This window comes from Amblyraja radiata, chromosome 6 (genome assembly GCF_010909765.2).
Source record: "Amblyraja radiata isolate CabotCenter1 chromosome 6, sAmbRad1.1.pri, whole genome shotgun sequence".
NCBI classification, from domain to species: Eukaryota; Metazoa; Chordata; class Chondrichthyes; order Rajiformes; family Rajidae; genus Amblyraja; species Amblyraja radiata.
The window spans coordinates 9,323,530-9,336,613 of NC_045961.1; the positions used below are offsets into that span (position 1 = coordinate 9,323,530).

At 48.6% G+C, this 13,084-nt stretch overlaps 1 protein-coding gene across 2 annotated transcripts in view; it reads left to right on the forward strand.

Annotated features, from left to right (window-relative positions):
* Nucleotides 1-13,084, forward strand: part of rrm1 (ribonucleotide reductase catalytic subunit M1) — a 57,637-nt gene that overhangs the window by 19,814 nt on the left and 24,739 nt on the right. For both annotated transcript variants that reach the window (XM_033022181.1, XM_033022182.1), the window contains exons 3-9: nt 856-1,033; nt 2,115-2,215; nt 7,403-7,462; nt 7,546-7,585; nt 9,456-9,618; nt 10,754-10,895; nt 12,104-12,187. In XM_033022181.1, the coding sequence (XP_032878072.1) occupies nt 856-1,033; nt 2,115-2,215; nt 7,403-7,462; nt 7,546-7,585; nt 9,456-9,618; nt 10,754-10,895; nt 12,104-12,187 (768 nt within the window). The remainder of the gene's footprint in view (nt 1-855; nt 1,034-2,114; nt 2,216-7,402; nt 7,463-7,545; nt 7,586-9,455; nt 9,619-10,753; nt 10,896-12,103; nt 12,188-13,084) is intronic.

Sequence of the window (13,084 nt, forward strand, 5' to 3'; positions counted from 1 at the left end):
AATCTGGTCAGCTTCAACCAAAGGCTGTTACTTTAGTTACTTTGAATATCAACATACAACGGCCGTCAGCATCTTGCTGCCTCTAAGCTGTGAATTACTGTCCTGGACTGTCCGAGATACCAAAGTTTTTGGGTGTATTTGAAGATTCATAGCACATGTTTACAGAGGATCTCTCCTCAAGATCTTGTTGCTTGTCACATGAGTCTAGATTCAGTGAAATGCTTTATTCTGCACAGTGTCCAGTAAAATCATACTATACGTGAGCACAATCTTACATAAGTAAGAGTGCAACGTTTGTAGTGCGTTAAAAATAATAGTCGACTTCTTCCGAGGCAGTACAGTCTCACTATGTTTCTGGTGCCAACTTTTCGTTTTCAAGTATCAAGTTCTTTTAAAATAAAATGGAGCCTTAACTTGGCCTTAAAGACCCAATGTCCTGGCAGCAACAACACCAGATGTTTCGATCCGACACTTATCAGTCTGCCCCATTTCCCGCCACAGATACATCTTGGGCTTGTATCACTCCACAATGTTGCAGAAACTGTCAGTGTTATGCAGTCACATTGTGGTTTATGGAAATTACAGGGCACTAGGTGGATGGCATGTTTTTGCCATTATAACAGTGACCACCCATTAAAAGATTAACTGGTTCAAATGTGGAGTTTTGAAGCATCTTTAACTTTAGGTGCTTCAGGCGCAGATAAGGCACTGGTGGCTTGTTCTGGGAATGAAGCTCACTTGGAGACTGGATAGATTTCTTGTTATGTGAGAGGACAGCAAATGCTGTCACACCAGCTGGCAGTTGTAAGTTGTAGCAGGTGTCCAGCTGCTGATTTGATGTTGATCTCTACTAAGGCACAGATTACGATGAAGGTGATTCAGGGCCTGTACAGTGGCGTTACAACCGTTGAATTGGACACACTGGCAGCAGAGACAGCCGCCACCATGACAACTAAACATCCCGACTATGCCATCCTGGCCGCACGGATCGCCGTCTCCAATCTGCACAAGGAAACCAAGAAGGTATTCTCTGGTGAGTAACGTGATGGTGACAAAGCCCTGCAGCTCACGGTCATACTGCACACTCTATATTGATAAAACAAAACTTGCCCCACATATTCCCTTTCAACTTTGCTCCTCCCACCTGAAACCTATGGCCTCTAGTCTTTGACATTTCCAGCCTGGAAAAATACTCTGTTTTTCTATCCTATATGTAACTTGTACGCCTACATCCATCTGCATCAATGCTCCGGTGCGGTCTGGTCACTAAAAGTGTACTTTCTCCAGATCAAACTCCAGCTGTCATTTCCCTGCTTACTTCAACTGGTCTTTATCCGACTGTATTCTTTGACAACCTTCCTCCCTATCCATAATTATACTAGGTAGACAAAAGTGCTGGAGAAACTCAGCGGGTGCAGCAGCAACCCTTCTTCAGGTTTCGGCCCGAAACGTTGCCTATTTCCTTCGCTCCATAGATGCTGCTGCACCCGCTGAGTTTCTCCAGCACTTTTGTCTACCTTCCATTTTCCAGCATCTGCCGTTCCTTCTTAAACCCATAATTATACTTATTTTTTGCCCGCAAACTTGCTAATCAACCCACCTGCCTGTAAAGTACAAGCAACACCTGTGGTCAGACCTCTAGTCAGAAGAACCTCACTACCACCACCTGCTTTCTTCGATGGCTAAGTCGATTTTGAATCCATGCTTCCACCTTGAATCCTGTGTGTTGTAATCTTCAAGGAACAGCCGAGCATGAAGGACCTTGTTAAATGCCTTAGAAACATATGTATGCAATACACACTGCCCTAATCCCATCAATCATTCTTGTCGTCTCCTCAAAAAAACCTGTTTGTAAGACGTGACCTTTTCTAACAATAGCCTTCTGTACCACTGTGGACCAAAGCGCCTGTTTCCTGTGCTGTACAGTACTATATGTTCTAATATTATGTTCCTCTCAGGTCACACCTCACCCCCCTTCACTCCAGTAAGTACATGCCCAGCCGATCCAATCTCTCCCTCAAGTCCAATCCTGGTCCCATTCTAGTGAATCTTACCTGCACCCTTGCTTGGTCTTTGTCCACCAATGTGTATCTCTTGGCTGTTTTCTTTTCCAGACGTGATGGAAGATCTGTACAACTATGTGAGCCCTCTGACCAATAACCACTCGCCCATGATTTCCAAGGAAACTTTGGACATTGTGCTTGAAAATAAAGATGTAAGTGCCTTTGTTGCCTGCGTTTGGTGTTGGGTGGAATCTGCTTGCCCCTTTGCTGCTGATGGCAACAGCTGAGTTTAGTTTATGGTCACGTGTACTGAGCTTACATTGAAACGCTTTTAAGGTGTGACAATAGGCAATAGGTGCAGGAGAAGGCCATTCGGCCCTTCGAGCCAGCAACCAATCAGCGGAAAGTCTATACAGGTGCACAACCTTTTATCCGAAAGCCTTGGGACCAGACACTTTTCGTAATTCAGAATTTGTCGGTCTTCGGAATGGAAATTTTTTAGCGTAGATTTTAATGGCTGGCTCAGTGGTAGAGGCTCGGCTCATATCCGCAAGGTCGCGAGTTTGCGCCTTGATCCTGGCAGTTACTCGATCGCGAGTTTGAGTCTTCAATGTCGTTTTTTCTTGCAGAATAAATGTTTGTATGAAATGCAGTGTAGGAGAGGTGTACTGACTGTGTGGGCAGAACTTTGGAAGTGATTGCCCACCAGTCTAAAAAGCCGCTGTGTCTCCCTGTCCCTGGGATAGCAGGGGGCGATCAAACAGCACAATACCCCCTCCAACTCCAGAGGAATCCGCTCCCCGATGGGCCGCTACCAAAGATCATAGAGGAGCTCCTCTATGATCTTTGGCCGCTACAGCGACAAGTGGCAGTTTGCCCACAGCTCGAGCTGCGCCCCCTCATCCGCCACCCCAAGAACAAGACGTACATTGCACACCATCAGCTTCTGCCCCTACGTGTTCCTCTGGAGTTGGAGCGGGGCTGGGCTGGAGTTGCTGCTGGCTGTGGGTCTCTGGGATCTCCGTGCTTGCAGTGGGCCTGGGGGTCGGTGGGCGGCGGTGGGAGCTGTGGAGCCTGTGGACCTACCTCCGTGGAGCTGGCCAGCTTCGGAGCGTGGAGAGTTGCGGGGGCGAGCTGCTGCGACCCGACTCCGGTGGATGGTGAGACCGGGAGCTCGCGGGTCCCCGGTGGGAGACCGCTTTGCGGGGCACCGGCAGCGGCGACTTCTCCCGCCCGAATTACGGGGTTGAGAGTGACCTGGAGGGGGGCCTTACAACGCCCGGCGCGGCTGTAAATTGCCGCGGTCTTGCTAGCGCCCGCCGGGGGCTCCAACATCAACACCGGGGCAGGGCCCTACATCTCCCGGCGTGGCTTTGAGTGGCCGCTCCCCGATGGGCCCCTACGACGCCCCGAGCTGCGCCCCGTCATCCGCAACCCAGGTTCCTCTGTAGTTGGAGTGGGGCTGGGCTGGGCTGCTGTTGGCTGTGGGTCTCTGGGATCTCCGCGCTTGCGGTGGGCCTGGGGGTCGGTGTCCAATTGGTTCTGATGTATCCGGTGACTAGCACAGTCCTGCAATCGCCGACGTGAAGACAGTGCATAGCCCCCGCGCCGGTGCAATGGGCGGGGAGCTGGAGAGGGGAGGGAAGGGGTCACACACATGGCCGGGAAGCAGAGGGGTGTAGGTGCGGTGAAACTGAAGGGAGCGACAATCTGCACTGTGTATCGTGAGTCTAACGTGGGAACTTTTTAACTCAGCGGGCAGGCAGCAGCATATTGTCAATTATTAACCCTCCCGCGCAATATACCCTCACCTTCTCTTTTATGAATGGGGATTTAGTTCCCCTTTCTTCGAGGACCGACCGGAGGTTCCGCTGTCACCTCTGCAGGCCGCCCTCGGTGAACGTTTTCAAGGACCTTTCTTCAAGGACCGAAAAAATGGCCGCTATTCGGAGGTTTTCGTTATTTGGATCTTCGGATAAAAGGTTGTGCACCTGTACATGATTGCAATTGAGCCATCCACAGTGCACAGATACAGATGAAGGCAATAACATGAATAACAATTAGCATAGTTAAAGTAAGAAATGTCAAGTCAAGAGTGCTTACGTAGATCTTGGAGAAGCAGTAATCAAGAGATGCAGGGAGAAGAGCTTATAGACAATAGTTGCTGGAGTAGGCCAAAAATAAAAGAGATGAAGTACAACGTAGTAAAGATGAGCGGGAAGCAAGAGGAATGGGTAATGTTTAAAGAGCAACAGAAGATAACTAAAAAGGCAATACGGGGAGACAAGATGAGGTATGAAGGTAAACTAGCCAAGAATATAAAGGAGGATAGTAAAAGCTTCTTTAGATATGTGAAGAGGAAAAAATTAGTTAAGACCAAAGTTGGACCCTTGAAGACTGAAACAGGTGAATTTATTATGGGGAACTAGGAAATGGCAGATAAGTTGAACCGGTACTTTGGATCCGTCTTCACTAAGGAGGACACAAACAATCTTCCTGATGCACTAGTGGTCAGAGGATCTGGTGTGGCGGAGGAACTGAAGGAAATCCACATTAGGCAGGAAATGGTGTTGGGTAGACTGATGGGACTGAAGGCTGATAAATCCCCAGGGCCTGATGGTCTGCATCCCAGGGTACTTAAGGAAGTGGCTCTAGAAATCGTGGATGCATTGGTGATAATTTTCAATATGTTTTCTATTTTCCAATAGATTCAGGATCAGTTCCTGTGGATTGGAGGGTAGCTAATATTATCCCACTTTTTAAGAAAGACGGGAGAGAGAAAACGGAATTGTAGACGGAATAATAAACGGAACAGTTAGCCTGACCTCGGTGGTGGGGAAGATGCTGGAGTCAATTATAAAAGATGAAATAGCCGAACATTTGGATAGCAGTAACAGGATCGGTCCGAGTCAGCATGGATTTACGAAGGGGAAATCATGTTTGACTAATCTTCTGGAATTTTTTGAGGATGTAACTAGGAAAATGGACAAGGGAGAGCCAGTGGATGTGGTTTACCTGGACTTTCAGAAAGCATTTAATAAGGTCTCACATAGGAGATTAGTGGGCAAAATTAGGGCACATGGTATTGGGGGTAGAGTGCTGACATGGATAGAGAAGTGGTTGGCAGACAGGAAACAAATAGTAGGGATTAACGGGTCCCTTTCAGAATGGCAGGCAGTGACTAGTGGGGTACCGCAAGGCTCGGTGCTGGGACCGCAGCTATTTACAATATACATCAATGATTTGGATGAAGGGATTCAAAGTAACATTAGCAAATTTGCAGATGACACAAAGCTGGGTGGCAGTGTGAACTGTGAGGAGGATGCTATGAGAATGCAGGGTGACTTGGACAGGCTGGGTGAGTGGGCAGATGCATGGCAGATGAAGTTTAATGTGGATAAATGTGAGGTTATCCACTTTGGTATCAAAAACAGTAGGGCAGATTACTATCTAAATTGTGTCAAGTTGGGAAAAGGGGAAGTACAACGGGATCTGGGGGTTCTTGTTCATCAGTCTATCCAGGACAAAATTCCAGGGCAATTTGAGCGCCCTGGAGAGGAAAAGACTACAAAAAGTAGTAAACACTGCCCAGTCCATCATCGGCTCTGACATTCCTTCTATCGAGGGGATTTATCGCAGTCGCTGCCTCAAAAAGGCTGGCAGTATCATCAATGACCCACACCATCCTGGCCACACACTCATCTCCCTGCTACCTTCAGGTAGAAGGTACAGGAGCCTGAAGACTGCAACAACCAGGTTCAGGAATAGCTACTTCCCCTCAGCCATCAGGCTATTAAACCTGGCTCGGACAAAACTCTGATTATTAACAACCACTTTCTGTTATTTGCACTTTACCAGTTTATTTATTCATTTGTGTATATATTTATATCATGGTATATGGACACATTTATCTGTTTTGTAGTAAATGCCTACTATTTTCTGTGTGCTTAAGCAAAGCAAGAATTTCATTGTCCTATACAGGGACACATGACAATGAGCTCACTTGAACTTGAACTTGAAAGTAAGCAGGTACACAAAAATGCTGGAGAAACTCAGCGGGTTGAGCAGCATTCTTATGAAAGTAAGCATGCAGGTAGAGCAGGCAGTGAAGAAAGTGAATGGCATTTTGACCTTTATAACAAGACGAGTCGAATATAGGAGAAAAGAGGTCCTTCTGCAGTTGTACAGAGCCCTAGTGTGACCACACCTGGAGTATTGTGTGCAGTTTTGGTCCCCTAATTTGAAGAAGGACATTCTTGCTATTGACGGGAGTGCAGCGTAGGTTTACAAGGTTAATTCCTGGGATGGCGGGACTGTCATATGCTGAGAGAATGGAGCGGCTGGGCTTGTATACTCTGGAATTTAGAAGGATGATAGGGGATCTTATTGAAACATATAAGATTGTTAAGGGTTTGGACACGCTAGAGGCAGGAAACATGTTCCCGATGTTGGGGGAGTCCAGAACCAGGGGTCACAGTTTAAGAATAAGGAGTAAGCCATTTAGAATAGAGATGAGGAAACGCTTTTTCCTCACAGAGAGTGGTGAGTCTGTGGGATTCTCTGCCTCAGAGGGCGGTGGAGGCAGGTTCTCTGGATGCTTTAGAGTGAGAGCTAGATAGGGCTCTTAAAGATCGCTATCTTTAAGAGCCAGGCGATATGGGGAGAAGGCAGGAACGGGGTACTGATTGGGGATGATCAGCCATGAATCACATTGAATGGTTGTGCTGGCTCGAAGGGCCAAATGGCCTACTCCTGCACCTATTGTCTATTGGGTGTTTTTTTGTCATGTGTCCCAGATAGAACAATGAAATTCTTACTTGCTGCAGCACAACACAATATGTAAACATAGTACATAACATATATATACACACACACATACACACATACTCAATAAACAAACAATTATAGTGCAATCATAATAACAGTCTGTATGTAGTTTAGAGCTTATTTGAGGTCGTCGTGTTTAATAGCCTGATGGCTGTCGGGAAGAAGCTGTTCTTGAACCTGGACGTTACAGTTTTCAAGCTCCTGTACCTTCTTCCCGATGGCAATGGTGAAATGAGTGTGTGGCCATGATGGTTTGGGTCCTTGATGATGTTGGCTGCCTTTTTGAGGCAGCGGCTGCGATAAATCCCTTCGATCGTGGGGAGGTCAGAGCCGGTGATGGATTGGGCAGTGGTCACTACTTTTTGCAGTCTTTTTGGCTCCTGGAGATTTAAGAGTGGAACAAATGTAATGCGTGGTTGCAGATCCACGTTTGTGACTAGCCTGGGTTGGGTGCCATGTTGTAGCTGCTAGATGTTGAGATGTGGCGAGACTGATTAGACCGTGTGTGTTTGTGAGCAGTGTTTGAGTGATTCCAAAGACCAGTACTAAAGTGATCTGTTCTTTCTCTTAAGCGCCTGAATTCTGCTATCATCTTTGACCGGGACTTCTCCTACAATTTCTTCGGTTTTAAGGTAGGGTATTTCCGGAGATGGGACTGGCTTTGTTGCAGGATCCTTTCATCACTCTGCCTTATTCCTGCCATTTCTTTTCACAGACCCTTGAACGTTCCTATCTGCTGAAGATCAATGGAAAAGGTATGTGCCTTCTGCTGTCTCTTGATGCAGTGAGCTAGTTATCTCCCCTGATCCTCTGTGTAACTGGGCAGGCAGCACTTTGATCCAACATTCCAGCTCATCGCCAGTGGAAGGAGTAAAGTTTCATGCTTTTTGTCATTTTCAACATTTCTGGTATCTGGTGAAATGTCCAGCTAGAGGGGGGTGAAAGTAAAGGAAGGTGCAAAGTAACTCTGTTCCCACAAGCAGGCGCAGGTACAATACAATACAATACAATACAATTTTATTTGTCATTTGAACCTCATTGAGGTTCAAACGAAATGTTGTTTCTGCAGTCATACACACAAGAAAAAGACCCAAGACACAACACAATTTACACAGACATCCATCACAGCGCATCTCCTCCTCGCTGTGATGGAAGACAAAAACTTATCCCTCCCCTGCACTCCCCAATTCCCCTCCCGATGTCAGTCAAAGCCCCCGGCGGGCGATGGTAATTGTCCCGCGGCCATTAACGCCGCGCCGGGTGATGCAAGGCCGCGCTCCGGGTCTTGTTGGAGCCCCCGGCGGGCGCTAGCAAAGTCCCGCAGCCATTCCAAGCCGCGCCGGGGCGGTGATGTAAGGCCCCGCTCCAGGTAATCTTCAACCCCGCAACTCGGGCGGGAGAAGTCGCCGTTGCGGAAGCCCCGAAAAGCGGTCTCCCAGCAGGGTGGCACAGCAGATAGAGCTGCTGCCTCTGCACCACGGACCTGGGTTCGATCCTGGCTGCTGGTGCGGGCCTGTACAGAGTTTGCACCTTCTCCCGCGTGGGTTTCCTCTCGCATACTAAAGACTCGTGGGCTTGACGGGTGATTGGCCTCTGAATCGCCTCAAGTGTGTCAGATGTGAAAGTGGGATAACAGAACCAGTGTGAACACGGGACAGCTGGTCGGCATGGACTCGGCGGGCTGAAGGGCCTGTTTCCATGCTGTATCTCCAAACTAAAACGTTGGATTCACTCTTGATCCTGAAACAACTACTGAAACACAGTCTTAAAAGATGTGGCTGGTGAGATAGTTAATACAATAGTTTTACTTTCCAAAATAGGGTCCATTATATTGAAAAATAATGGCTGTAACTGCCTGTAGTCTTAAAATGGAGAGAGACGGGCAGCTGCAGGCCAATTAGACTAATATCTGTCATGGGTTCAAAGGTGTAATGCAGGGGTGGGCAACCTTGTTCTGCATAGGGGCCAGAACGCATGTCTGTGAGCGGATGGCGGGCCGCATCTATCACGTGTACACATGGATCCCGCCCCTTCTAGGACGCCACCCGGAGCACTGACCCCTAGTTACGGGTGCTCGCCAACATGGCGCACCCTACGGACCATTGCCTTGGGTCTGTCCTGAAGACGGTGGCTCAAATACTCACACTCACTACGTCCCCGGCCTATTGACAACCCCGATCCCCACAGTGAAGCCCAGACACAGAAGGTGCGGGGCCATGCCGGCGGCTTTGCGCAGGAAGCGGTACAGCCAGAGCTCGGTGCTGCTTGGTGGCTCCGCCATTGTGGCTACCAGCGCAGGCCTCCTTGCGTCACCGTGCCAGGGCGCCGCAGCCTCGGGAGGTACCGGAGATGATGGAATTCTGCGGGCCGGATGTTTACGGGAAAAAAACATACGCCCGCAAGCCGGATGATTTCGGGTCGCAACATACGCCCGGGGTCCGTAGGTTGCGACCCCTGATGTAATGTGTTAAAGGTGGGTGGAAGAGAATGGGAAGTTGAGGTTATGATCCCCAGTCAGCTGTGTCTACAATGTTGGAGTGGGCTCCGTTACTGAATGGTCTGGTTCCTGCTCTAATACATACACTGGTATTTGGCCACCGGTTTGATCTGTTTGCTGTTTTCCAGTGGCTGAACGTCCCCAACACATGCTGATGAGGGTCTCTGTTGGAATCCACAAGCGGGACATTGATGCTGCCATTGAAACGTACAACCTGCTGTCTGAGCGCTGGTTCACTCATGCCTCTCCCACCCTCTTCAATGCTGGCACCAACAGGCCTCAGCTCTCCAGGTACACTACCCCTTATCCCCAAGCCTGGGCTCGTCACCATCTGTCTCCAGCTTGTGATATACTTGTCGATGCAAGGAAGTGCAGATGCTGATTTACAACAAGACAAAATTAATTGCTGGAGTAACTCAGCAGGTCCAGCAGCATTTCTGGAAAGCATAGGTGGTAACGTGTGGGTTGGGGCCTTTCAGACTGAAGAAGGGTCCCGACCCAAAACATGGCCTGTTCATGTTCTCAGACAATGCTGTGTGTGTGACCTGCTGAGTTCCTCCAGCAGTTTGTTTTGCTCAAGATTCCAGCATCTGAAGTGTCTTGTCTCAACTGTGGAAATGTGGAAGTGTCAGTGCTCATCAGTTGATGGTTGCCAGGGAGGCGGGCTCTTTTTCTCCCCCATTTTTCATTTACTTGTCAGAAGAGGCCATTTGGCCCTTTGAGTTCATAATTTCTAGGAGCAGAATAAGGCCATTTGGCCCATCAAGTCTTCTACTCCACAATTCGATCATGGCTGATCTGTCTTTCCCTCTCAATCCCATTCTCCTGTCTTTGCCCCATGACCCCCAACACCCTTGCTGAACAAACATTGTCAATCTCTGCCATAAAAACATTCTTTGATTTGGCCTCCACAGCCAATCTATTCATGCTGGGTCTGACAGCTCCCGTGGTCTCATTTATTTCCTAATAACCTATGTCCTCGTGCCTTTCAACTCCTGCTTCTTCTGCTGCTGGATGCTCGATGTTTTTCCCTTGGTAGATGGTAGTGCAATGGTTTAAAAGCGCATGGGACAAATACAGGCAATTGGTCGTAGCCCAGAATGGCAGGCTGGTTGGTGGGCATGGGCAAGGTGGGCCGATAGACCTGCTTCAATGCTATGCAGCTCAGACTCTTAATGCCCCCGAATGAATGAACTCCAGTTTCTGGAGCCCCTGCTGTAATCTATTTGGTTCATCTTTACCACACACAATAAAATATCTTGCTTAGCACGCTTCCTGCTGCTGCTGCTGTATTGATCTTGTTGTTATTACCACTCTTGAACCAGAGCTCCCTCTGCCTTTTCCCACACTTTCTGAAGTCACTCCTGTTTCTTATTGAAGATTATTCCCTCTGGCCTGGTTGCCTAGCCTGTTGTTTGCCTTGCAGCTGCTTCCTGCTCACCATGAGGGACGACAGCATTGAAGGCATTTATGATACTCTGAAGCAGTGCGCTCTGATTTCCAAATCTGCTGGCGGTATAGGTGTTGCTGTGAGCTGCATCCGAGCTAGGGGAAGCTACATCGCGGGCGTGAGTATGGCGAGCTGCAATGTTGTAAACATCCCATTGAGAATTCATACGGTCTAGGAGCAGAATTAAGCCATTATGCCCCATCAGGTCTACTCCGCCATTCAATCATGGCTGACCTATCTTTCCTTCCCAACTCCATTCTCCCGCCTTCTCCCATAACCCCTGACACCCGTACAAATCAAAAATATGTAATCCCTGCCTTAAAAATAGCCATAGATTTGGTCTCCACAGCTGTGTCTTACAAACCAGTAATCTGTTCAATTTAATTCAATTGAAAGATACAGCATGAAAACAAGTCCTTTGGCCCACCGAGTCCACACTGACCATTAATCATCTGTCTGAAGAAGGGTCTCGACCCGAAATGTCGCCTATTCCTTCTCTCCGTAGACGTTGCCTCACCCGCTGAGTTACTCCAGCATTTTTGTCTACCTTAAACATCTGTTCACCCTGGTTCTGTTATCCCCACTTTCGCATTGTCTCCCTTCGGCATCAGAGGCCAATTAATCTACGTACCTACATGTCTATGGGATGCGGGAGGGGACGAAGCACCCGGAGGAAACCATTTAGTCATGTGGAGAACGTGCAAACGTCACATGGATAGCGCTCAAGGTCGGGATCCAACCTGGGTCTCTGGCACTGCTGCACAGTGCAGCCACTCAGTCATCCTGCTGAGAACCCTCAAGCAAGTAGTGTTGGATTGGCCCGGTCTACAAGCCGTACAGCAATGAAACAGGCCCAACTCATCCCTGCTGACCAAGATGCCCTATTCAAGTTAGTTCCGTTTGGCCCATTTCCCTCTGAACATTTCCTATCCATGTATCTGTCCAATCGACAGTCACAACCTATTTATATGCGAGCCACATTGCCCTTGAACTGAAGAGGCATTAATGCTGAGGATGGGTTTAAAACAAGCTACCCTTTCCCCCAAGGTTATATGTCGTGTAAAATAACAATTGATATTCTCAGTCCTTCTCCAGTTCTGGCCTCCTGTGTGTCTTCAGCTTTAAACACCACCATTTCACAGCTGTGCCTTGAGCTCTGGGATTCTCTTCATAAACCTCTCCCTTGCAAGCTGTGTCCAAACAATTAGGAGGTATCAAATACTTGTTAATGCTCCTGTTGCCGGGGACCTGGTGCTGCTTGTGACCACACCGTTCTCTGGCTGCTGTGTACATGCTGCACACTTCAATGCCTCCTTGTCCTTTCAGACCAATGGAAGCAGCAATGGCCTGGTACCCATGCTGCGGGTTTACAACAACACAGCGCGTTACGTCGACCAGGGAGGGAACAAGGTGAGTGTGCTGAGGTTTGGGACCTGTTGTCTCTGCTGAGCACGGCTGAGAATTCAACAGGTTGGTCCTGATATAAAGCTCAGATCAGGTGGCATGTGCAGAGGAAAACAGCTATTGCTTAATTTTATGCCGTTTGCTCACAGCAGTTAATGATTCAGGATTCAAGTTGATAACATCAATCTGAAGAAGGGTCTAGGCTCGAAACGTCACCTATCCATGTTCTCCAGAGATGCTGCCTGACCCGCTGAGTTACTCCAGCACTCTGTGAAACGTCACCTATCCATGTTCCCCAGAGATGCTGCCTGACCCGCTGAGTTACTCCAGCACTCTGTGAAACGTCACCTATCCATGTTCTCCACAGATGCTGCCTGACCCGCTGAGTTACTCCAGCACTCTGTGAAACGTCACCTATCCATGTTCTCCACAGATGCTGCCTGACCCGCTGAGTTACTCCAGCACTCTGTGAAACGTCACCTATCCATGTTCCCCAGAGATGCTGCCTGACCCGCTGAGTTACTCCAGCACTCTGTGAAACGTCACCTATCCATGTTCCCCACAGATGCTGCCTGACCCGCTGAGTTACTCCTGCACTCTGTGAAACGTCACCTATCCATGTTCTCCACAGATGCTGCCTGACCCGCTGAGTTACTCCAGCACTCTGTGAAACGTCACCTATCCATGTTCCCCAGAGATGCTGCCTGACCCGCTGAGTTACTCCAGCACTCTGTGAAACGTCACCTATCCCTGTTCCCCACAGATGCTGCCTGACCCGCTGAGTTACTCCTGCACTCTGTGAAACGTCACCTATCCATGTTCTCCACAGATGCTGCCTGACCCGCTGAGTTACTCCAGCACTCTGTGAAACGTCAGCTATCCATGTTCTCCACAGATGCTGCC